Consider the following 27643-nt stretch of genomic DNA (forward strand, 5'->3'; position numbering starts at 1 on the left):
AAAAGAAAAGTATTTTCATCAGTATATAGAAGTCTGGGTTTTAATACTTTTCCTAAGGAAGCACAGCAGAATTAAACATTTGCATCCTACATAATTATCTATGAATATTGAATTATATTTTACAATAATAAATCATTCTATTCTACTCAAGTTCATTCATTTTGGACTGAAGCATGACATGAGTTTCTATAATGTAACTATATGTAGGCTTGTGAGACTTTTAGCAAACCACTGACTTTTCTGTACCAGCAATAGTCTGGTAAAACTTGAAGTACTAGATATCACATTCTGGATGATTATAACACTAGAATAGTTATTGTGCATATACATTGAACTTTGATAATAATTCTATACATATATAACATTTATCTATTAATCTGTATAACTATGCATGCAAATAAACAAATGTTTTAACTGAGGAATGAATATAATGATGTATAAACTAACTATCTCCCTATCCACTACTTTACATTTGTGATTCTAATCATGCTTATGAATACACATACACTTCAATTACTGCCTTTAATAATGATGCATTACATAGGGAAATATCATATTTCTAAAAGAGCTGCAGTTATTGGTGGATTCATTTTGGATTAGATCTCTTTGTTACTAACTCTGACTAGTGATTAGTGTATTCTATGTAGTACTAGCAAAAGGACTTACCAGGTATCTTACAGTACTTTTCTCTTATTTTACCCATTTGAGAGGAGATTCTTAAAAGGCTGGATTTTAGTTGGTCATTTTCATCACTGAATTGTGCAGTCTATGCCTCATAGTGACCAAAAACTTGCTTCTACAACTTCTCCTCATGTCTGAAGGCCAAACCACAATATTAAGTATTAACCCCCTTCCAGCGGAAGATCTACATATAGACGTTTGTTCAGATTTTACTGCATTAAGTTGAATTGTGGTATATATATATATATATATATATATATATATATATATATATATATATATATATATATATATATATATATATATATTTTTTTTTTCTTTTATGCAAGTGGGAAACTTGCCAAAAGCAAATATATATATATATATATATATATATATATATATATATATATATATATATATATATATATATATATATATATATATATATATATATATATATATATATATATATAAAGCCCACTTAAACTGCAAGGTGCCTAAAAGATTAAAAGATTAAAAGAGGAATTAGCCAAAGGACAGGGACGAATGTCTTGAAACCTCCCTCTTCAAAAAAAGACAAGTCATAGGAAATGGAAATACAGAAGCAGGCAGGGAGTTCCAGAGTTTACCAGAGAAAGGTATGAATGATTGAGAATACTGGTTAACTCTTATATTAGAGAGTTGGACAAAATAGGGATGAGAGGAAGCAGATAGCCTTGTGCAGAGAGGCTGCAGGAGGAGGGAAGGCAAGCAGTTAGCAAGATCAATAGAGCAGTTAGCATAAAAATAACAATAAAAGATAGAGATACAACATTTCATCATTGAGAAAGAGTCTGAAGACAGTCAGTCAGAGGAGGGGAGTTGATGAGACAAAAAACCTTTTGATTCCACCCTATCTAATAAAACTGTGTGAGTAGAACCCCCCAAAACATGCAAAGAGTACTCCATACAAGGAGAGATAAGGCACTTGTACAGAGTTAGTAGTTAGAAGGGCAAGGAAAAGCTGGCAGAGACGCTGCAGAATGACTAACTTTATAGAAGCTGTTTTAGCAAGAGATGAAATGTGAAGTTTCCAGTTATGACTATGAGTAAAGGACAGGCCGATGATATTCAGTGCGGAGGGTGGGGAGAGACAGTTGGGTGTCATTGAAGAAGAGGGGATAGTTGCCTGGAAGGTTGTCAAGTTGACAGATGGAGGAATTGAGTTTTTGAGACATTGAACACTACTAAGTTTTCCCTGCCCCAATCAGAAATCTTAGAAAAATCAGAAGTCAGGCATTCTGTGGTGTCCCTGCATGATCTGATGACTTCCTGAACGGTTGGTTGTCTCTGAAAAGACATGGAAAGATGTAGGGTGATATCATCAGCATAGGAGTGGATAGTTCAAGAAATTTGGTTAAGATCATTAATGAATAATAGAAAGAGAGTGAGTGATAGGACAGATCCCTGTTAATAGATTTAGAATAGTTGGAAAGGAAACTTGAGATAATGTTGCAGAGAGAAGATAGAAACCGTAGGAGGGCAGTTTTGAAATTAAAGCTTTGTGCCAGATTCTATCAAAAGCTCTTGATATTTCTAACATGATAGCAAAAGTTTCACCGAAATCTCTAAAAGAGGATGACCAAGACTCAGTAAGGAATGCCAGATCACCAGTAAAGCAACCTTGACAGAAGCCATACTGGTGATCACATTGTGAAGTGACATGTTTAAAAATCTTCCTATTGAAGATAGATTAAAAAACTTTAGACAATCAAGAGATTAAAGCTATAGGACAGTAGTTTGAGGGATTAGAATGGTAACCCTTTTTAGGAACAGGCTGAATGTAGGCTAACTTCCAGCAAAAGGGAAGGTAGAAGTCGATAGACATAGTTGAAAGAGTTTGACCAGGCAAGGTGCAAGCACGGAAGCACAGTTTTTGAGAACAATAAGAGGAACCGTATCAGGTCATAAGCCTTCCGAGGATTTAGGTCAGCAAGGGCATGGATAACATCATTACAAAGAACTTTAATTGTAGGCATGAAATAGTCAGAGGGAGGAGGTGAGGGAGGAACAAGCCCCGAATTATCCAAGGTGGAGTTGTTAGCAAAGGTTTGAGAGAAAAGTCCAGCTTCAGAGACAGATGAGATGGCAGTGGTGTCATCAGGATGAAATAAAGAAGGGAAAGACGAAGAAGTAAAGTTATTGGAGATGTCTTTGGCCAGATGCCAGAAGTTACAAGGGGAGTTGGAGCTTGAAAGATTTTGACGTTTTCTATTTATGAAAAAATGTTTGGCAAGTTGAAGAACAGACTTGGCATGATTCCAGGCAGAATATAAAGTGCATGAGATTTAGGAGATGGTAGGCTCAAGTACCTTTTGTGGGCAACCTCTCTATTATGTATCGCATGAAAAGAGGCTGTGTTAAACCAAGGTTTGGAAGGTTTAGGTTGAGAAAAAGATAGAGGAATGTACACCTTCATGCCAGACACTATCACCTCTGTTATGCGTTCAGTACAAAGAGATGGGTCTCTAACACGGAAACAGTAATCATTCCAGGGAAAATCAGCATAATACCTCCTCAGGTCCCCCCAACTGGCAGAGGCAATATATATATATATATATATATATATATATATATATATATATATATATATATATATATATATATATATATATATATATATATATATATACTGCTTGTGCTTTGTCGGTGGTGATGTGCTATACACATAAATTAATGTTAGGGAATTTCTACATTTTTGTACTTTCTTTTATTATTAGTCTATCATGTCAAGGAGAAAGAACTGTATCACATGCCAGCAGTGTTGACTGAAAATGAAAAAGTACAAAACAAGTACATGAAAATATTATGAAAAGTGGAAGTAAATTACATTCAGGTCACAATTCCCAGATATTGCCTTAATGTGCAATGCATGACTAACTTCAAGCATTCATATAAGTATATTGACATACATTATCACCAATCAAACATAAATAATATCTATATATAGATTCAATTGTTTGTTCAGTTTTGCAGCGAAGTCTATATATAGCAGCCAATCTGAAATGCCCATTTGCTGGGAAACTAGATTCACTGTTTGATCTGCTGCAGTCTCTGATGAGACAGCCAGACGTTACCCTACGGAACGAGCTCAGAGCTCATTATTTCCGATCTTGGGATAGGTCTGAGACCAGGCACACACCACACACCGGGACAACAAGGTCACAACTCCTCGATTTACATCCCGTACCTACTCACTGCTAGGTGAACAGGGGCTACACGTGAAAGGAGACACACCCAAATATCTCCACCCGGCCGGGGAATCAAACCCCGGTCATCTGGCTTGTGAAGCCAGCGCTCTAACCACTGAGCTGAGATGTTTAGATGAAAGTTGGTAGAGTCTATAAACAGGTGATTTTTTACTTAGCACATTCATCTGCCCCGGCTGCTGAGAAGGGGTTAATTATGGGGAAAGGTGAATTCAAACCTGTATAATTGATACGCATGTAGTTTAAATGTTAGTACCATTACAGGTCTGGAATCTTTTACAAATGCAAATTAGAATAAATAGCTTTCACAGGAAATTCTGATGACATTTGTATATACTATGTTAAGTTACTCTCACGGAAGTAAATATGAGATGCCCAGAGCCAATGACATATGTGACACCATAGCTAAAATCATAACTTCAAATCCATTGTCTTTCCTAACCTTCCTACCAAGACAGGAAAGAGCCCAGACATCAGAGTGGAAATAAAAAATGTATGGTAGATACAATTTTAATGTAGCTGTGTGATATCCTTGACATAATCTTATAAAAAAATTTTTATTAATTAATTAATAAAAAATAAATAAAAAATAAAACAAAAAAATAAAATAAAACAAAAACTCAACTATTTCATTTTAATAATGTAATTGTAACATCTGTAACAATAAGTTCAAAGTCATTAAAGCTTAATGCAAAAGTTGCTGAATGGTAATCATAATCACATTCCTGTTTTTTGGCAAGCAAAATGGAGACTATAGATACTAACAGTTAAACAATATGATTGAGACATCATAAAATTCAATCATATTTTCACTCAAACAATATCCACATATTGAAGCCCTGACACATCGTCCACTGCATATAGAATAGCTTTAAACATAACATTTAATATCTAACTGATTCAGAAAAATTAACACTTACAATGAGAATATGGAAAAAAATTGAAATAGATCCAGTTTAGGATGCTGAGAGAAGGAGACCACAATCTCTATGGGCGACGTGAAGTTGTACACGTAAACAAAGAAAATGGTATTGTTTTCTGCAAAGCCAAAAGTGTACTCAGAAGCACTAAACCGCTGCTTAATGCGAGTCCCAGTGTAATTACTAATTATCCATGACTCATGGCTCCGAGCTGTAATAAGGAAAAAAAGACATGTAGCACATATAAATCTATCCTGATGCAATAACTCCTTATAGCTTAAGGAGTACTTTAAATAAACTTAGCAGATTATTCATTATATAGGAAGTATTCATCATAGTACTTATGTGAAAGTTTTATTTGAGATAATACATTAAAAGAAGTATACTTTAAATGTATACAACCTTAGGCCAAAAAAAAAAAATTCATCTCTAAAAGCAAATAACCAATACTAACTTGTCTTTGATGATATTTTGATGTTTGTAGCTTTAGAACAATAAATGTCAAAGACTGTGTCTACATCACTCTTGGTAGGAATATTGAAGAAATTAATTTGACGGATGTGTCGATCTTCTTGTTTGGACAAGTTGAAGGTGAACTGGTAATCAATTTGAAGATCATCTGTTGAACCATACACAAGGCATATCAAAGTATTGTAATAATTCACACAGTATAAGTTGTTTTATCTTTTTCTTCTACTAGGGTGGCCATGAAAAAAAAAAAATAAAAATAAATAAATAGATAAAAATAAGCCATTTCTTTCACTAGGGTGGCCATGCCACAAACATGCACACACATACGCACGCAGGCACACACACACACATAAAGGTGACCACAAGTAAACAGCTCCGAGGACATGGAAAAAAGCTAATAAAAGACATCTGTCTAAATGACGTGAGAAAATACCGTTTCCCGCATCGTACCATTGATAAGTGGAATAAACTGAGCAGTGATGTTGTTGACGCGGTGTGTGTCAATCAGATGAAAGAGAGATATGACAGGAATGGACAAGGAGACAGGACACAGAGAGCTTAGCTCGGGCCCTGTAATACACAAATAGGTAAATACAAATAGGTAATTACACACACACACACACACACTCTATAAATTGATCAACGGAATGGACCAAGTGGATAATGAGAAACTGATCCTGAGAGAAGAATATGACATCCGAAGTACAAGATCGCATAGTAAAAAGCTGAGAAAGGGAAAATGTCTGAGTGATATTAAAAAATATAGTTTCCCGCAGAGATGTATTGAGACGTGGAACAGTTTAGATGAAGACGTTGTGTCTGCAACGAGTGTGCACACTTTTAAAGTAAGATTGGATAAGTGTAGATATGGAGACGGGACCACACGAGCATAAAGCCCAGGCCCTGTAAAACTACAACTAGGTAAACTAGGTAAATACACACAGATGCATATTAATAAAAAAAAGAGATAACAATCATTGTAACATATGTGCCACCAAAAACAAATTCATGGACCAATCAAGAATATAAAGACATGATAGATGACACAATAAGGAGTCTAATGAGAATCGTTAAAGAAAGGAGAAAAGTGATATTAGTAGGAGATTTCAACTGTAAAGAAGTGGACTGGGAAAATTATGAAAGTGGTAAGGGGGAAGAAGCCTGGGGAGAAAGATTCTTGAACCTAATGATATACAATATGATGGACCAGAGAGTAAAGGAATGCACAAGATTCAGAGGAAATGACGAGCCGGCGAGATTGGACCTAGCTTTTACAAGGGATATACAAATGAATGATGATATAAGATATAAGTGCCCATTGGGAAAGAGTGACCATGCAATATCAGAAATAGATATAGAAGAGGGAAAGGAAGATAGAGACGATTCATACAAAGGAGGCCGATTAAATTATAGAAAGGCTGATATTGAGAATCTCAAGAACTATTTCAAAAATGTAGACTGGGAGGAGATGGAAAACTCAGAGACAATGCAAGACAAATATAACTTATTTTTGGAAATATACAAAACAGGAGTCAGGGAATGTCCCAAAATATAGATCTAAAGAAGAAGGAAAGAAAGATTGGTTTAATGCAAGGTGTGCCAAGGCAAAGGAGAAAAGAGATGGAGCATGGAAAAGGTGGAAGAGAAATAGGAATCCAGCAAATAAGGAAAACTTCAAAGCAGCAAGAAATGAATATGTTAAGGTGAGGAAGGAAGAGGAAAAGAACTTGAAAAGACATTGTCAAAAATGTAAGGAGCAACCAAAATTGTTCTATAGATTCATAAATGGAAAAATTAGGCAAAAAGAAACAATAGAAAGGTTAAAAGGAGAAAACAGGATGGTGGAAGACCCAAAAAGTATGGCAGAACTATTAAATAAAAATTCCAGGAGGTCTTTACTAAGGAATCCAAATTTGAGAGGCCACAGGGTAATAGAGACAATCTATTTGAAAGAGATTAAAGTAACCAAGCTTGAAATAAAAGAGTTAATGAAGGAACTGGATGAAGAGAAGGCAATGGGACTGAATGAAGTCTCAGGCAGAATACTGAAAGAATGTAGGGAAGAACTAGCAAGTCCTATATACAACATCATAAAATGCTCAATAGAAAATGGAACAGTGCCAATAGAATGGAAAAGAGCTGAGGTGGTTCACATATATAGGAGTGGAAGGAAGAAAGAATCTTTAAATTACAGACTGGTATCACTAACTAGTGTAATATGCAAGATGTGTGAAAGAATAATAAAGAAACAATGGATCGAGTTCCTTGAAGACAACAAATTAATATCAAATAGCCAATTTGGTTTTAGAAAAGGACGGTCTTGTGTAACTAATTTATTGAGTTTCTATTCTAGAATAGTTGCTAGAGTACAAGAGTGAGAGGGATGGGTTGACTGCATTTATTTGGATTTAAAAAAGGCGTTTGACAAAGTGCCACATGCAAGATTACTGTGGAAGTTAGAGGAGAAGGGTGGCTTAAAAGGAAGCACATTGAGATGGATAGAAAATTATTTGAGGGGGAGAGAAATAAGGACGGTAGTTAAAGATATGAAGTCAAAGTGGAGAGCAGTAGAAAGCGGAGTGCCACAGGGGTCAGTATTGGCACCAATACTTTTCCTCATTTATATTAACGACATGCCAGAAGGAGTGAACACCTACATAAATTTGTTTGTGGACGATATGAAACTGTGCAGAGTTATAAAGCAAAAGGAAGATTGTGAAATACTGCAAGAATAAATAAGATCTGGTAATGGAGTAAGAAGTGGGAAATGGAATTCAATGTGAACAAAAGCCATGTCATGGAAATAGGAAAGAGTGAAAGACGACCTGTGGGAATCTATAAGATGGGAGATGGAGTAGAACTGGAGAAAGTCAAAAAGGAAAAGGACTTAGGAGTGACGATGGAAAAAAACAATCAACCAGTAAGCCATATTGATAGAATTTTTAGAGAAACATATAATTTGCTAAGGAATATTGGAGTACCATTTCACTACATGGACAAAGAAATTATGAAGAAATTGATAAATACTATAATAAGACCCAGATTGGAATATGCAGGAGTAGTGTGGACCTCTCATAAAAAGAAACACATAAGGAAATTGGAGAGGCTACAAAAAATAGCTACAAGAATGGTTCCAGAATTTGAAGGGATGACATATGAGGAGAGACTAAAGGCTATGGATCTACCAACCCTGGAACAAAGAAGGGAAAGAGGAGACCTGATACAAGTTTATAAATTGATCAACGGAATGGACCAAGTGGATAATGAGAAACTGATCCTGAGAGAAGAATATGACATCCGAAGCACAAGATCGCATAGTAAAAAGCTGAGAAAGGAAGATGTCTGAGAGATATTAAAAATATAGTTTCCATGAGATGTATTGAGACGTGGAACAGTTTAGATGAAGAAGTAGTGTCTGCAACGAGTGTGCACACTTTTAAAGTAAGATTGGATAAGTGTAGATATGGAGACGGGGCCACACGAGCATAAAGCCCAGGCCCTGTAAAACTACAACTAGGTAAAATACAACTAGGTAAATACACACACACACACACACAAACTTGTAATGAAAGAGTGTGCCGATATGAAGAAAGAAAATGAAGTACTGAAAGAGGAAGTTAAGTTAATTAAAGTGAATTGCGACAAATGTGGAGAATCTTTAGGAAAAGTGATGGAGAAGCAGGCTGAATGGAAAAAAAGTCAGGAAGTGGAAAGAAAGGAGGTAAATTACAAAGTTGCAAGTCTGGAAAAGGAAATCAAAGAGTCTGGGGAGAAAACTTTGGGCCTTGCTGAAATTATAGATCAACAAATCATAGAAGAGAAGATTGCTGAGAAAGTGGTGAAGGTTATTAAGTCAAATGAGACATTGGTGAGGAAACTGTAGACAAAAAGAGATGTGTGGTGATATTTGGTGTGGAGGAGGATAAGACACCGAGTAAAATGGAGAGAGAAAAACATAAAAAGGTGATAAATAATATCATTAATGTGGTGCAGGAGGAGGAAAAGACCTAGTACAAGAAATAGAGGACTTCCATAGAATTGGAAAGTTCACAGGAGAAGGTATGAGGCCAATAAGAATCAAACTTAAGTCACAAAAGGATGTAGATGAATTGGTGGAGAAGTCATGGAGGCTAGCCCAGCAGGAAACAACAAGGAAGATTTGGTTGAGAAGAGATCTCGGTGAAAAGGAAAGAGAAATGTTAAATGAGTTGAGAAAGGAGGCTTTGAAAAAAATGAAGAGAGGACAGAAGAGGAGAAGAAAGAGTTTTCTGGAGAATCTTGGATATGAGACTGAGGAAGTGGTTCATAACCCAGAAAAGTACAGCAAGAAAGGACTAAAGAAACTTACGTATGAGCGGAATGTAATGTATTCCAACATAAATGGAGTGATATCGGGATTTTAGAACTCAACGATTACTTGAGGACAAGAACCCAGATATTGTGGGTCTTACTGAAACAAAACTGAGAGAGGAGAAGACCTGATGATGGTTGGAGAAGGAAATATAATGTTTGGAAAAGAAATAGAGTAGGTAAGATGGGAGGAGGAGTGATGCTGCTGGTTAAAAAAGATATAAAGGTGGATCAAGTGAAAGAAGGTATGGGAAAGGCAGAAGTGCTAAAGATCAGAGCAGAAACTAATGAAGGAAAAAGAGGCACTACATAGTGGTGTACGTACCACCTAAGACAAATGCATGGTCAGTACAGGAATATGAAGAAATGATAAGTGATACAGGAACATGTCTGGAAGAAATGTTGGGTGGCTGTGAACGAACTATAATGATGGGAGATTTTAATTGTAAAGAGGTGTGTTGGGAGGACTGGTCAATGGAAGGATCAGAGACAACATGGGGAAATACACTATTGACACTGGCAATGGAAAATGTGTTAACTCAGTGGGTCAAAGAAGATACTAGGTTTGGAGGAGAGGAGCATCGTCAAGACTGGACTTGGTCTTTAGTACAGAGCCAATGGTCATTGAGGAGATGAGGGTGGAGTGCCCTTTAGCAAAGAGTGATCATGCAGTTTTGGAGTTCAAGGTGATAGATGAAGAGAAATCTAGAAGAAATGAAGAATATAAAGTGGGAAGATGGAATTATGCCAAGACAGATTTTGGAAACCTAAAGAAATTCTTGCAAGAGACAAATTGGATGAAATTCAAGAGTGCTAAGGGAGCAAATGAAAAGTGGAAGGAATTTATAAAAATATACAAAGAAGGTGAGAAAAATTTGTACCAATAAGACAACATAGAGAAGTTGGAAAGCAGGACTGGTTTAACGATAGATGTGAAAAGGCTAGAACAAGAAAAGAGGATGCATGGAAGAGGTGGAGAAGGAAAAGACGGATTAAGCAGTGGGAAAGTTACAAAAGAGCAAGAAATGAATGTGTTGATTAGAAGAGAAGAAAGAAAGAAACAAGAAAAGGATATAATTGATAAATGTAAAGACCAACCAAGGCTTTTTTACAGACATGTGAACAACAACATCAAAAATAGAAAGTATTGAAAGTTTAGAAGTAAATGGAGTATGCAGTGAGGATCCCAGGGAAATGGCAGAAGCTATGAATGGATGCTTTCGGAAGGTATTCACAAAGGAGACTGCTTTTAACAAACCACTGGTAATGGAACAGAAAGGGATTATGAAGGAGTTTCAAGTAACTGTGGAGGAGATCAAGAATATGATGGGAGTTTAGAAGTGAGAAAAGCTGTGGGACCTGATGGGGTATCAGGATGGATTTTAAGAGAATGCAGGGAGCAACTGGCAGAAAAAGTTTGTGAAGTAATTGATGCCTCATTAAGGGAAGGTGTAGTGCCCCAAGACTGGAAAAGAGCTAACATTGTCCCAATTTATAAATCAGGTAACAAGAGAGACCCATTGAACTATAGACCAGTGTCACTTACAAGTGTGGTAGCTAAAATGTGTGAGAGGGTGGTGAAGAATAGATGGACAGACTTCTTGGAGAAAAATGACATACTTTGTGAGTGTCAATTTGGTTTTAGAAAAGGGCGTTCATGCACGACAAACCTGATATGTTACTATTCGAGGGTGATAGATGTAATACAGGAAAGAGATGGTTGGGCTGATGGAATATATCTGGATTTAAAAAAGGCCTTTGATAAGGTACCACACCGGAGACTGATCTGGAAACTTGAAATGGTAGGAGGAGTGCATGGCAGTTTACTAAAATGGATGGAAGACTTTTGGTAGGAAGAGAAATGAGAACAATAATTAAGGACAGACCATCAGAATGGGGCTTGGTGGAGAGTGGAGTTCCACAGGGATCAGTGTTGGTACCAGTAATGTTCGCAGTCTACATAAATGACATGGTGGATGGGGTGTCCAGTTATGTGAGCCTATTTGCAGACGATGCAAAATTGTTAAGAAAAGTGAGATGTGACAAAGATTGCGAACTACTCCAGGAAGACTTGGACAGAATATGGAAATGGAGCTGTACATGGCAAATGGAGTTCAACACAACAAAATGCAAGAAATTAGAGTTTGGCAAGAGTGAAAGAAGAATCAGGAGTATGTACAAGATAGGAAATGAAGACATAAAACCAGTCATGAAGAAAAAGACCTTGGGGTGACAATTACCAATGACCTATCGCCAGAGAGACATATAAACAAAATAATTGGAGAAGTATTGAACTTATTGAGGAACATAAGAGTGGCGTTTGTATATTTAGATGAAGAAATGATGAAGAAAATAATTACTGCAATGATAAGACCGAGGCTTGAATATGCAACAATACAGTGGGCTCCAAACTTAAAGAAACACATAAGGAAACTAGAGAAAGTACAGAGGGCTGCAACAAAATGGTGCCTGACTTAAGAGATTTGACTTATGAAGACAGACTGAACAGAATGCAACTTCCGACCCTGGAAAACAGAAGAGAAAGGGGAGACCTGATAGCAATATACAGAGTGATGATTGGCATGGAAAAAATGGATAGGGAAGATCTGTGTATGTGGAATGAAAGAATGTCGAGAGGGCATGGGAAAAAACTAAAAATGGCCACTTATAGGAGAGATGTGAAAAAATATAGCTTCCCTCATAGAAGGGTGGAAGCATGGAATAGTTTAGACGTGGAAGTGGTCAACGCAAGGAATATTCATGATTTTAAGAAAAAGCTGGACATTAGTAGATATGGAGACGGGACAGCACGAGCATAGCTCTTTTCCCGTATGTTACAATTAGGTAAATACAATTAGGTAAATACACACACACACACAAGAAGTGAAAATACCTATGGTGTTACAGGGCTCGGGTACCTCTGAGTTAGTGTCCTGTTGATGTCCTAGTGTCGCATAGTGTTGAAAGTGAGGGATATGGAGAGTGGTCCCTGAGAGGAGAGTGTGGGCGGTGATTGTTTTGGCCGTAATCAGCTGATGATACCAAACATGGCGGCTACCCCAAGGCAACTCAAAGATTTTGAAGGTTTTGTAACTACTCCAAGAGGACTGGAGAAATTAGATATGGATGCAAGAATCCAGGCACTGGAAAGTAAGTTCCTAAACATTTTGTCCATAGAAGAAAAACTGGATAAAGTTATAGCCGAGAATGATTCGTTCAAAAAAGAGATCTATTTGTTAACGATAGCGAATAAAGAGCTATTGAAGGAAAAAGTAGAGATGGAGAAGGAAAACCAACAACTAAGGAAACAATGTGAAGAGATGAAGGCTAAACTCCTAGAAATGGAGATGAAAATATCCAAAGGGGACTTGAGTGAAGGAGGAATGCCTTAATCTAATTGATGCCAGGATGAAAGAAGTGAGCCATGAACATCAGGAGGTACAAAGGTCCTTTAGGGAGATAGTGAAAAAGCAGGAAGAGGAAAATAAAGTGATTACACAGAGTGAAATGGTAAAGGCACTAAAGGAAAATGAGTATGTGGTGAGAGATATTGCTGAAAAGAAAAAATGTGTGATCATAACAGGATCGAGGGAGGAAACTAACAGAAACTGGCAGGATAGGAGGAATAAGGAAAATGACAGGATTAAGTCCTTACTGAATAAGATCTCTGTGGAGGAAGAGGACCTATATGCTGAGGTAGAAGAAGGTGTGAGATTGGGAGCTTTTGAGGAAGGCAAGAATAGACCATTAAAATTGAAATTAAAGTCTCAGGTGGCAGCTGAGGCCTTGTTGTGGAGGGCTTGGAAACTTAAGAACTCTGAGGAAACCAAAACAATTTACATAAGAAGAAATATGTCACAGGATGAGCGAATGAAAATGAAAGAGCTTGTAACTGAAGTGAAAGAGAGGAATGACGAAAGAACAGAGGAGGAAAAGACCAAGTTTTTTTGGAGGATGAGAAATGGAAGGCTAAAGAAGTGGTGGATAAAACAGGCGGAATAGACATTACATGGAAGAAAGAGACTAGGAATGAAATACAAGTGACTTACATGAATATAGATGGATTTCTGTCTAAGAGGCTAGAATGTATGGATTACCTAAGAAATAATGAACTGGACATAATGTGAATAGTGGAAACAAAGCTAAGGCCCGAAATAAAGCTAGACTGGTTTGTTGTAAAACACTACAAAGTATGGAGAAATGATAGAAAAAATAAAGGAAGTGGTGGTATAATGGTTCTTACTAAAAAAGATCTAATAGTGAAGGAAGTGAACTATAGTAAGAGAAATGAGGAAGTGATAAGTATGCTTATAACAGATGGCAAGAGGGACATTAATACTATAACAGTATACATACCACCCAGAACCAGTGCTTGGGAATATGAACAGTACCAAATGGTGATGAGAAATACTCTAGACAGAATGAAGCAAGAACTCAACAGAAAGGATAGAGTGATGATAGTTGGAGACTTTAATTGCAAAGAAATAGTGTGGGAAGACTACGAAGTGGTGAATGGTGGTGAGTGGGCAGAAGAATTGTTAAAGGTAGCAACAAATAACTTGATGACACAGTGGGTGAGATCACCAACAAGGTGCAGGGGACAAGATGTTGCAGCAAGGTTGGATTTGGTATTTACCAGGCATCTCTAAAGAGGAAATTGAACATAAATGTCCCTTGGGAGAAGCGATCAGGATGTCCTAAGCTTTGAGCTGGATACGAATTAAGCACGAATAAGATTGTGGAACGCAGGGAGGAAAAATTAAATTATATTAGGGCAAATTATAACCATATAAGGGAGTTCTTTAATGAAATTGACTGGTCCGTGGTATACCAGGAAAGGGATATGCAATTGAAATACGATAAATTTATGGATTTGTATAACTGCTGTGAAAAAGTTTGTGCCATATTACAGGAAGAGGACTTTAAAAAATAAACAGTGGTTTAATAGAAATTGTGAAGAAGCAAAAAAGAACAAAGAACAGGCATGGAAGAAACTTAAGAAAAACAGTGATGTATTATCAAGAGAAGTTTACAAAACAGCAAGGAATAGATATGTTGAAGTAAGGAGAATAGCACAGAAGGAATATGAACAGAGGATGGTGGAAAACTGTGATAGTGACCCAAAAATGTTTTACAAATTCATAAATGGAAAACTAAATATAAAGGAGGCAATAGTAAAGGTAAAAAATGGGGAAGTATATGAGGATGCTGGAGATATAGCTGAAATTTTGAATGACAACTTTTGCAAAGTGTTTACACAGGAGGAGCATTTTATGGGAGGAAGACCTACGGAAATAAAGCAAATGCAGGACATCATGGTTACTAAGGAAGATGTAAGGAAAATTATAAGCAATCTGGATATTAATAAATCAATGGGGCCTGATGGCATATCTGGGAGGTTGTTAAATGAATGTAAGGATCAATTGTTGAACCCCGTATTTGATATTGTGGAAACCTCCATACGAACAGGATTAGTCCCGAAAGAGTGAAAAAGAGCTGACATTGTGCCTATATATATGAATGGTAGTAGAATAGAACTGCTAAATTATAGACCAGTATTGTTGACTAGTATATTGTGCAAGGTATGTGAAGAAGTAATTAAAGTTAAGTGGAGTGAGTATCTAGAAAGTGAAAACATTCTGAGTGAAAGACAGTTTAGTTTCAGAAAAGGAAGATCGTGCATATCCAATTTATTATGTTTTTATTCAAGAGTGACTGACATACTACAACATATAGAGGGATGGGTGGATGCTATCTACCTGGACTTGAGAAAGGCCTTTGATAAAGTACCACACAATAGACTGATGTGGAAACTAAAGATGATTGGAGGATTAAATGATAAACTAGCAAAATGGATGGAAAATTATTTAATGGGAAGAGAAATGAGAACAGTGGAAGGAAGTCCGAGTGGAAGAAGGTAACCAGTGGAGTTCCACAAGGGTCAGTGCTTGGTCCCATCATGTTTTTGATTTATGTTAATGATATGCCAGTAGGAATTGACAGTTACATGAACATGTTTGCGGACGATACTAAAATTATGAGGAGAGTAAGAAATGTGGAAGATTGTAACAAGTTACAGAAAGATCTTGATAAAATATATGAGTGGAGTAAGGAGTGGCAGATGGAATTTAATATAGACAAGACCCATGTTATGAAAATGAGAAGAAGTAGATACAGACCAAACAAAGATTACAGGCTGGGTGATGAGAAAATTAAAGAGACCAATGAGGAGAAAGACTTAGGAGTAACCGTGCATAACACTTTGTCACCGGAGAAACACATTAACAAGATTTTTGGGAAATCATATAACATGCTTCAAAATATTGGCCTTGCATTCCACTACCTAGATGAAGGAATGATGAAGAAGATATTATGTACCTTAATAAGACCCCAGTTAGAATATGCAGCTTGTGTCTGGTCACCGCATATGAAGAAAAATGTGAAGAAGGTAGAAAGGGTACAGAGGCTGGCAACAAGGATGGTCCTGGGAGTTAGACTATGAGGAAAGACTGAGGAAGCTGGGGCTGACCATATTAGAAGAGAGAACAAGAGGAGACATGACAACTATGTATAAATTGGTGAACAAGATTGACATACTGGACAGAGAGTTGATAAAAGTGACCACAAGTAATCAGCTCCGAGGACATGGAAAAAAGCTAATAAAAGACATCTGTCTAAATGATGTGAGAAAATAAAGTTTCCCGCATTGTAGCATTGATAAGTGGAATAAACTGAGCAGTGATGTCGTTGACGCGGTGTGTGTCAATCAGATGAAAGAGAGATATGATAGGAATGGACAAGGAGACAGGACACAGAGAGCTTAGCTCGGGCCCTGTAAAACACAAATAGGTAAATACAAACAGGTAAATACACACACACACACATACACAATATGATGGACCAAAGAGTAAAGGAAAACACAAGATTCAGAGGAAACGACGAGCCGGTGAGATTGGACCTAGTTTTTAGAAGGGGTATACAAATGAATAATGATACAGTATAAGATATAAGTGCCCATTGGGAAAGAGTGACCATGTAATATTAAAAATGGATATAGAAGAGGGAAAGGAAGATAGAGACGATTCATACAAAGGAGACCGATTAAATTACAGAAGGGCTGATATTGAGAATCTCAAGAACTACTTCAAATACATTAACTGGGAGGAAATGGAAAACTCAGAGACAGTGCAAGAGAAGTGTAACTTATTTTTGGAAATATACAAAACAGGAGTCAGGGAATATGTCCCGAAATATAGACCTAAAAAAGAAGGAAAGAAAGATTGGTTTAATGCAAGGTGTGCTGGGGCAAAAGAGAAAAGAGATGGAGCATGGAAAAGGTGGAGGAGAAATAGAAATCCAGTAAATAAGGAAAACTTCAAGCCAGCAAGAAATGAATATGTTAAGGTGAGGAAGGATGAGGAAAGGAACTATGAAAAGGACATTGTCGAAAAATGTAAGGAGCAACCAAAATTGTTCTACAGATTCATAAAGGGAAAAATAAGGCACAAAGAAACAATAGAAAGGTTAAAAGGAGAGAACGGGATGGTGGAAGACCCAAAAGGTATGGCAGAACTGTTAAATAGTAAATTTCATGAGGTGTTTACTAAGGAATCCAAATTTGAAAGACCACAGGGTAATAGAGAGACTGTCCATATGAAAGAGATTAAAGTAACCAAGCTTGAAATAAAAGAGTTGATGACAGAATTAGATGAGAAGACAATGGGACCGGATGAAGTCTCAGGCAGAATATTAAAAGAATGTAGAGAAGAACTAGCAAGTCCTATATACATCATAAAATGTTTAATAGAAAATGGAACAGTACCAGTAGAATGGAAAAGAGCTGAGGTGGTTCCCATATAAAAGAGCGGAAGGAAGGAAGAACCTTTAAATTACAGACCGGTATCACTAACTAGTGTAATATGCAAGATGTGTGAAAGAGTAATAAAGAAACAATGGATTGAGTTTCTTGAAGACAACAAATTATTATCAAATAGCCAATTTGGTTTTAGAAAAGGTCGGTCATGTGTAACAAATTTATTGAGTTTCTGCTCTAGAATAGTTGATAAAGTACAAGAGAGAGAGGGATGGATTGACTGTATTTATTTAGATTTGAAAAAGGCATTTGATAAAGTGCCACATGAAAGATTACTATGGAAGTTAGAGGAGAAGGGTGGCTTAAAAGGAAGCACATTGAGATGGATGGAAAATTACTTGAGGGGGAGAGAAATAAGGACGGTAGTTAAAGATATGAAGTTCAAGTGGAGAACAGTAGACAGCAGAGTGCCACAGGGGTCAGTATTGGCGCAAATATTTTTCTCATATATATAAACGACATGCCAGAAAGAATGAACAGCTACATAAATCTGTTTGCGGATGATGCGAAACTGTGCAGAGTCATAACACAAAAAGAGGATTGTGAAATACTGCAGGAAGACTTAAACAAGATCTGGAAATGGAGTAAAAAATGGGAGATGGAATTCAATGTGGACAAAAGCCATGTCATGGAAATGGGAAAAAGTGAAAGACGACCAGTAGAAATCTATAAGATGGGAGATGGAGTAGAACTAGAAAAAGTAAAAAAGGAAAAGGACTTGGGAGGGACGATGGAAGAAAACAATCAACTGGTAAGCCATATTGATAAAATTTTCAGAGAGACATATAATTTGCTAAGGAATATTGGATTAGCATTTCACTACATGGACAAAGAAATGATTAAGAAATTGATAAGTACTAAAATAAGACCCAGATTAGAATATGCAGGAGTTGTGTGGAACCCTCATAAAAAGAAACACATAAAGAAATTGGAGAGACTACAAAAAATGGCTACAAGAATGGTTCCAGAATTTAAAGGGATGACATATGAGGAGAGACTAAAAGCTATGGATCTACCAACCCTGGAACACACAAGAGAGAGAGAGGGGATCTGATACAAGTTTATAAATTGATTAACTGAATGGATCAAGTGGATAATGAGAAACTAATCCTGAGAGAAGAATATGACATTAGAAGCACAAGATTGCATAGTAAGAAACTGAGGAAGTGAAGATGTCTGAGAGATGTTAAAAAATATAGTTTCCCACAAAGATGTGTTGAGACTTGGAACAATTTGAGTGAGGAAGTGGTGTCAGCAACGAGTGTGTATAGTTTTAAAGAAAAATTGGAGCATAAAGCCCAGGCCCTGTAAAACCACAACTAGGTAAATACACACACACACACAAAACAAATCAATCATATTTTCCTTTAGAATCCTGAAGACACACAGAATAATGTTACAGAGAGAGAAAAAAAAAGAAAAAAAAAAATTCATATAGACAAAATCAAGTTTTTTGTTGTGATGCTCGAGTCTCCATAGAGCTTCAAGGTTTTGGTTTAGTTGGTTGAAGCTTCAAGGTCTACTGATGACAAGCTTCCTACAAGTTTATAAATACTGCTAACTGTCAGGGGAGAAGTACTTCAGATCCAACCTTAATCTTGAGAAGCCACTACAAACTCTGCCTAGTGGACAAGCCCTCTGCCTTCTTCAGGACACAGTGTCTGCTCCCACCTGCCTCTTTGTTCTTGTGGTACTAAACCAGTAAAGTTACCAGTATTTGTGGCAAGGTGTTTCCTTCCAACCTACCCACTGTTTATGCTGTTCTTGGGTATGCTTTATGCCTGTACCAACAGACCCACATAACAACAATAAAATGTCAGGTCATAACACTATTTTGAATACTCACAGAAGCAAGAACCATGAAGAGGCTCTCCTACATAATTGTTCTGGTTATCACAACGGTCACAATGGTCCCCCGTCACTCCTTTTGTGTGGCAGTTGCAGCGACCAGTTTCCCTGTTGCATGTCTCGCCATGCTCATTACACATGCAGGCTGTAGTTGAGTTTCAATTATTAGTTTTACAACCAAAAGTACGTTATCTTTCCATATTATCCTTAGCACTATATATGTACAATTATTACTATGCATGCACATTAATTTGATATTTTATGTACAGAAGAAAGCCGTCTATATTCAAATTTTAAACTTTTGTTTTTGAAATACTGGATGTAAAAAAGAACTTTCTTTCAGTATTTTCTAATTCTGTTTCTATAACACAATCAAAATTCAAAAACACTGGCTCCATTTCTCCTTCAGTTGGGCAGCAATTTCCAGCACCATGTTACGGAATTACAACAACCAAAGTAAAAGGTGTCACTCACGCCTGCACAGGCCTCCATTGATGGGTGAGCCATAGAATTTGTGTGTACAGTGCTGACAATGAGAGCCTTCAGTGTTATTACCACATGGCTGCATACACTGACTCTTGTTGTCACAGGTACTGTGGCCATTGCAGTTACATACTGAAACACACAGAAAGACAAGTTACAAATGATAACAAGATAACAACTGAGAGGCAATATGAGATGAGTGTGCTAGTTTAGGGATGAGGAGAGATAAGAAATGTAGTCTTCCTCTCAGCTGGTCTTACATCGTTGGCTGAACTCAACCATGAAGCATCACACTTAAATTATTGCATATGCATATCCTAGAAAGTACTAGTAAACAAATGTGTTAAAAGAATGAAATATAAAAAAACATTATTTGAGGATTTTTTACAAACCAAAATAAAAAAATTTTCCACTTCAGCACAAATATGCTGATATTCCATAAGAGTTCCAGGAAATAGTTATTAAAAAGTCAGACAAATCACTGTACCACGGGCCGCCGTGGTACAATGGAACCATGCGTGCTTTGGGGTCCGAGGGGTCTCCAAGCGCACGGGTTCGAATCCTGTCCACGGTCTGAGTGTAGGTTGGGCTTCCTCACTCAGGGCAACGGTTTCCTAGCGGGTGGGTTTTGAGATAGGAGGCACCATAAAAAAGTATCCCCTTTAGCCCAGAAATTCCCGTGAGAAGCCCACATAGTATAAATGAAAAAATAAATAAATAAATAAAAAAAAAAAAAAAAAAATTGTATTTTATGTATAAATAATATGATAAATCTATTCTTTTACTGGAACATGCATTTGTATTGGGTATAGTACTATACTTACAGGGACATTCAGTAAAGAACCAGTTGGATGCAGAACAGTTATCTGAGATCCAGTTGAGTACTCCAGTGATTGGGTTAATAGGCCCACGCTGACCTCCTTCCATGCATCTTCCAATGCCTGTGCTACTGCCATCATCACACCAACCACAAGCCACATCTGCCTGACACTTCTTGCAGGTTTTGTGGAGAGCACAGCGGCGATCTCCTGGCCAAATAGGAAAAAAAAGTTTCCACAAGTTATGATTATAAATAAAGACAAATGTTAATTCTATCTAACATAGTATGACTGAGTGAAATAAGTAAGAGGGCTGAATATATTATGTAATATAAAGTCTGAGAAATTCTATGAAAATAACTCTTTGCAATGGATAATCACTTGCTTTTAACAGTGAGAAATAATAAACAGTGCATGCTAGATACGTATTTTCTTTTCTTTTTTTTTTTGCAAGATGAAAATTAGCCAAGGAAAAAAAAAAAAAAGGTGGGGGTCCACTTCAAATACAAATTCCCTTAGAGATTAGAAAGAATTAGCTGAAAGATAGGGACAAATATCTTGAAATCTCCCTCTTAAGAGAAGTCAAGTCGTAGGAGGGTGGAAATACTGAACCAAAAAGAGAGTTCCAGGATTTACTAGAGAAAGATATGAATGATTGAGAATACTCTTATATTTGAGAGTTGGACAGAATGGGGATGAGAAGAAGATGAAAGCCTTGTACAGCATGGCCAAAGGAGGTGGGGAGGCAAGCAGTTAGCAAGATCAGTAGAGCAGCTAGCACAAAAATAGCGATAGAAGATAGAAAGAGATGCAACATTTCGGCGGTGAGAAAGAGGCTGAAGACAGTCAGTTAGAGGACGGGAGTTGATGAGATGAAAAGCTTTTGATTTCACCCTATCTCATAAAACTGTGTGAGTGGAACCCCTCCAAACATGAGAAGAGTACTCCATACAAGGACTGATAAGGCCCTTGTATAGAGTAAGCAGTTGGAGGGGTGAGAAAAACTGGCAGAGACGCCTCACAATGCCTAACTTCATAGAAGCATTTTTAGCAAGAGATAAGATGTGAAGTTTCCAGTTAAGATTATGAGTAAAGGACAGACTGAGGATAATCAGTGTAGAAGAGGGAGACAGTTGAGTGTCATTGAAGAAGAGGGGATAGTTGTCTGGAAGGTTGTGTTGAGTTGATAAATAGAGGAATTGAGTTTTAGAGGCACTGAACAATACTAAGTTTTCTCTGACCCAATCAGAAATCTTAGAAAGATCAAGAGTTAGGCATTCTGTGGTGTTCTTGCATGATCAGTTGACTTCCTGAAGGGTTGGTAGTCTCTGAAAAGACGTGGTAAGATGTAGGGTGACATCATCAGCGTAGGAGTGGATAGGGCAAGAAGTTTGGTTAAGATCATTAATGAATAACAGAAAGTGGGTGATAGGATAGAAGACTGAGGTACACCACTATTAATAGATTTAGAAGAAGAATAGTGGCCATCTACCATGGCTGCAATAGAATGGTCGGAAAGTAAACTTGAGATAAAGTTGCTGAGAAAAGAATAGAAACCGTAGGAGGGCAGTTCTGAAATTAAAGCTTTGTTCCAGACTCTATCAAAAGCTTTTGATATGTCTAACATGAAAGCAAATGTTTCACTAAAAACTCTAAAAGATCGTCAGAAGATCACCAGTAGAGCGACCTTGACAGAAGCTATACTGGCGATCAGATAGAAGATTGTGAAGTGACATGTTTAAGAATCTTTCTATTGAGATAGAGTAACAAACTTTAGACAAGCAAGAGATTAAAGCTATAGGATAGTACTATGAGGGATTAGAACGGTGACCCTTTTTAGAAACAGGCTGAATGTAGGCAAACTTACAGCACGAAGGAAAGGTAGAAGTTAATAGACATAGTTCAAGGAGTTTGACCAGGCAAGGTGCAAGCCCAGAAGCATAATTTTTGAGAACAATAGGAGCAACCCTATCAGGTCCATATGCCATCCAAGGGTTTAGGCCAGCGAGGGCATGGAAAACATTGTTACAAAGAACTTTAATTGTAGGCGTGAAATAGTCAGAGGGAGGAGGAGAGGGAGGGACAAGCCCAGAATCATCCAAGATGAAGTTGTTAGCAAAGATTTGAGAGAAGAGTTCAGCTTTAGAGACAGATGAGATGGCAGTGGTGCCATCAGGATGAAACAAAGGAGGGAAAGATGAAGAAGTAAAACTATTGGAGATGTTTTTGGCCAGATGCCAGAAGTCACAAGAGGAGTTAGAGCTTGAAAGATTTTGACATCTTTTATTTATAAAGGAGTGTTTGGCATGCTGAATAACAGACTTGGCATGATTCCGGGTAGAATATAACATGCATGAGATTCAGGAGATGGAAGGCTCAAGTACCTTTTGTGTGCAACCTCTCTATCATGTATAGCACGAGAACAGGCTGTGTTAAATCAAGTTTTAGAAGGTTTAGGTTGAGAAAAAAATAAGGAATGTACACCTCTATGCCAGACACTATCACCTCTGTTATGCGTTCAGCACAAAGAGATGGGTCTCTGACATGGAAACGGTAATCATTCCAGGGACAATCAGCATAATACCTCCTCAGGTTTCCCCAAACTGGCAGAGGCAAGACACCAGAGGCACCTCCACTTTAGCATATCCTGAGGAGGAACTCGATAAATAGGGCAAGATAAAGAAATGAGACTGTGATTGGAAAAGCCCAATGGAGAAGATACAGTAACAGCATAAGCAGAAGGATTAGAAGTAAGGAAAAGATCAAGAATGTTGGACATATCTCCAAGATGGTCAGGAATGCAAGTAGGGTGTTGCACCACTTGATCTAGGACATGGAGGATAGCAAAGTTGAAGGCTAGTTCACCAGGATGGTCAGTGAAGGGAGAGGAAAGCCAAAGCTGATGGTGAAAAGTGAAATCTCCAAGGATGATGATCTCCACGAAAGGATAGAGGGACAGAATGTGCTCCACTTTTGAAGTTAAATAGTAAAAAAATTTATTATAGTCATAGGAGTTAGGGGAGAGATAGACAGCACATATAAATTTAGTTTGAGAACGACTATTGAGTCAAAGCCAGACAATAGAAAACTCAAAAGATTTGAGAGCATGGGCATGAGAGCAAGTTAGGTTGTTGCACCCATAGATACAACATCCAGCTTTAGAATGAAAAGGAGGATCGGGAAAGTTGGAGGGAACAGAGAAGGGGCTACTGTCAGTAGCCTTAAACAGCTGTGTTTTGTTGAGGAAAAGATGAGGTTTAGTAGAGGAGAGGTTGTGTTCTACAGATTGAAAATTAGATCTAAGACTGCAAGTGTTGCAGAAGTTAATGAAAAAGTTGAGGGAGCTGTCGAGACATTTAGGGTTGCCACTGAGAGAGCAGTCCGACCTGGGGACATTTCTAGCTCCCTCCCCAGAAGGGGACTCCAAGGCTGGATTTAGAGTCGCCATTTTTTTATACTGAATTTTAAGTGAAGGTTGTGTGTGTAGTAAGTGTAAGTAGTTTTGTGTGAAGAAGGAGAGTTGTCTTTAGAGGGCAGGTTGTGACTGCCCCCTTGAGTTGTGAGACACAAAGGAAAACATTCAGCAACATCACAACTAGCTTTAATGGAAAGTTCACAGCACTCCCTGAACTAGTGCTATTAGACCTCGCTGGGAGTAAATTACCATATTGGTACGTGTCTACATATGCAATATTTCAAATATCTTACAACTATATGGTAATATCTAGGTGATTGATGGTTGTCTGCCTACACATTATAACCTGGTACTATCCATGCAGCTTTTCAAGTTCAAGGTGTATCTATAAATGTACCAGAATTCAGTATACAGTCCATTACATATTTAGTAGCATAACAATCTCTTCTATACCTTGCTTGAGATCCATGCACTTCTTGGTTTCTGTGGTCCATTCCCTACACTGGCCGTAAGGAAAACTGACCAAGTAGGAGTTGTTGTTGACACAGCGCTGCTGGTTGAAACACCACACACATGTGCTCTGTGAAGGCACAAAATTTGAATGAATAAATGAATAATCTTTATCCTACTCTCTTAGTGATCTGAGTGGGAGCCATGAAAATCTTGTTGATTATCACAGAAAAAAGCATAAGAAATACAGAATTACATAGGAAAACTGAAAATATGGTAATGTTATTTCTAGTAAGTTACTAACCATTTTTCACAATCTATAGATCCAAAAGACTGCAATTTCACACATGTATCTGTCTTTTCTTTTTTCAGTTTTCTACATTAATTTCTTGTGTGGAAGTGACATAAATCTTTATTAAAAGTTCTTGTCTTTGCCATTAAACAATCAATGTGGTAATCAGATCCCAGAAACATCCTTTGAGCAATGTATTTACCTATTTGTGTATTACAGGGCCCGAGCTAAGTTCTCTGTGTCCTGTCTCCTTGTCCATTCCTGTCATATCTCTCTTTCATCTGATTGACACACACTGCGTCAACGACATCACTGCTCAGTTTATTCCACTTATCAATGCTACGATGCGGGAAATTGTGTTTTCTCACGTCATTTAGACAGATGTCCTTTATTAGCTTTTTTCCATGTCCTCGGATATGATTACTTGTGGTCACCTTTATCAACTCTCTATCCAGTATGTCAATCTTGTTCACCAATTTATACATAGTTATCATGTCTCCTCTTGTTCTTCTCTCTTCTAATGTGGTCAGCCCCAGCTTTCTCAGTCTTTCCTCATAGTCTAACTCCCTGAGTCCTGGTACCATCCTTGTTGCCAGCCTTTGTACCCTTTCTACCTTCTTCACATTTTTCTTCATATGCGGTGACCAGACACATGCTGCATATTCTAGCTGGGGTCTTATTAAGGTACATAATATCTTCTTCATCATTCCTTCATCTAGGTAGTGGAATGCAAGGCCAATATTTTGAAGCATGTTGTATGTTTTCCAAAAAATCTTGTTAATATGTTTCTCCGGTGACAAAGTGTTCTGCACGGTTACTCCTAAGTCTTTCTCCTCATTGATCTCCTTAATTTTCTCATCACCCAGCCTGTAATCTTTGTTTGGTCTGTATCTACTTCTTCCCATTTTCATAATATGGGTCTTGTCTATATTAAATTCCATCTGCCACTCATATATTTTATCAAGATCTTCCTGTAACTTGTTACAATCTTCCACATTCCTTACTCTCCTCATAATTTTAGTATCGTCCGCAAACATGTTCATATAACTGTCAATTCCTACTGGCATATCATTAACATAAATCAAAAACATGATGGGACCCAGCACTGCCTCTTGTGGAACACCACTGGTTACCGTCCTCCACTCGGACTTCCTTCCTCTCACCACTGTTCTCATTTCTCTTCCCATTAAGTAATTTTCCATCCATTTTGCTAGTTTATCATTTACTCCTCCAATCATCTTTAGTTTCCACATCAGTCTATTGTGTGGTACTTTATCAAAGGCCTTTCTCAAGTCCAGGTAGATAGCATCCACCCATCCCTCTCTATGTTGTAGTATGTCGGTCACTCTTGAATAAAAACATAGTAAATTGGATACACACGAATTTCCTTTTCTGAAACCAAACTGCCTTTCACTCAGAATGTTTTCACTTTCTAGATACTCACTCCACTTAGCTTTAATTACTTCTTCACATACCTTGCACAATATACTAGTCAACGATACTGGTCTATAATTTAGCGGTTCCATTCTACTACCATTCTTATATATAGGCACAATGTCAGCTCTTTTCCACTCTTTCGGGACTAATCCTGTTCGTATGGAGGTTTCCACAATATCAAATACGGGGTTCAACAATTGATCCTTACATTCATTTAGCAACCTCCCAGATATGCCATCAGTCCCCATTGATTTATTAATATCCAGATTGCTTATAATTTTCCTTACATCTTCCTTAGTAACCATGATGTCCTGCATTTGCTTTATTTCCGTAGGCATTCCTCCCATAAAATGCTCCTCCTTTGTAAACACTTTGCAAAAGTTGTCGTTCAAAATTTCAGCTATATCTCCAGCATCTTCATATACTTCTTCCCGTTTTTACCTTTTCTATTGCCTCTCTTTATTTAGTTTTCCATTTATGAATTTGTAAAACATTTTTGGGTCACTATCACAGTTTTCCACCACCCTCTGTTCATATTCCTTCTGTGCTGTTCTCCTTACTTCAACATATCTATTCCTTGCTGTTTTGTAGCCTTCCCTTGATAATACATCACTGTTTTTCTTATGTTTCTTCCATGCCTGTTCTTTGTTCTTTTTTGCTTCTTCACAATTTCTATTAAACCACAGTTTATTGTTTAAAGTCCTCTTTCTGTAATATGGCACAAACTTTTTCACAGCAGAGTTATACAAATCCATAAATTTATCATACTTCAATTGCATATCCCTTTCCTGGTATACCACGGACAAGTCAATTTCATTAAAGAACTCCCTTATATGGTTATAATTTGCCCTAGTATAATTTAATTTTTCCTTCCTGCGTTCCACAATCTTATTCGTGCTTAATTCTGTATCCAGCTCAAAGCTTAGGACATCATGATCGCTTTTCCCCAAGGGACTTTCATGTTCAATTTCCTCTTTTAGAGAGATTCCCCTGGTAAATACCAAATCCAACCTTGCTGCAACATCTTGTCCCCTGCACCTTGTTGGTGATCTCACCCACTGTGCCATCAAGTTATTTGTTGCTACCTTTAACAATTCTTCTGCCCACTCACCACCATTCACCACTTCGTAGTCTTCCCACACTATTTCTTTGCAATTAAAGTCTCCAACTATCATCACTCTATCCTTTCTGTTGAGTTCTTGCTTCATTCTGTCTAGAGTATTTCTCATCACCATTTGGTACTGTTCATATTCCCAAGCACTGGTTCTGGGTGGTATGTATATTGTTATAATATTAATGCCCCTCTTGCCATCTGTTATAAGCATACTTATCACTTCCTCATTTCTCTTACTATAGTTCACCTCCTTCACTATCA

The 27643-nt window shown here is 37.4% G+C and overlaps 1 protein-coding gene across 1 annotated transcript in view; it reads right to left on the reverse strand.

Annotated features, from left to right (window-relative positions):
- Positions 1 to 4407: 4407 nt before the first annotated feature.
- LOC123503531 (attractin-like protein 1) overlaps positions 4408 to 27643 on the reverse strand; it is a 93485-nt gene continuing 70249 nt past the window's right edge. The window contains exons 13-18 of the mRNA XM_045253370.1: positions 24543 to 24669; positions 20681 to 20884; positions 19848 to 19988; positions 19372 to 19518; positions 5286 to 5450; positions 4408 to 5042 (exon numbers count right to left, since the gene is read on the reverse strand). Of these exons, the coding sequence (XP_045109305.1) occupies positions 4828 to 5042; positions 5286 to 5450; positions 19372 to 19518; positions 19848 to 19988; positions 20681 to 20884; positions 24543 to 24669 (999 nt within the window). The 3' untranslated portion in view covers positions 4408 to 4827. The remainder of the gene's footprint in view (positions 5043 to 5285; positions 5451 to 19371; positions 19519 to 19847; positions 19989 to 20680; positions 20885 to 24542; positions 24670 to 27643) is intronic.

This window comes from Portunus trituberculatus, chromosome 14, assembly GCF_017591435.1.
Source record: "Portunus trituberculatus isolate SZX2019 chromosome 14, ASM1759143v1, whole genome shotgun sequence".
Classification (NCBI taxonomy): Eukaryota; Metazoa; Arthropoda; class Malacostraca; order Decapoda; family Portunidae; genus Portunus; species Portunus trituberculatus.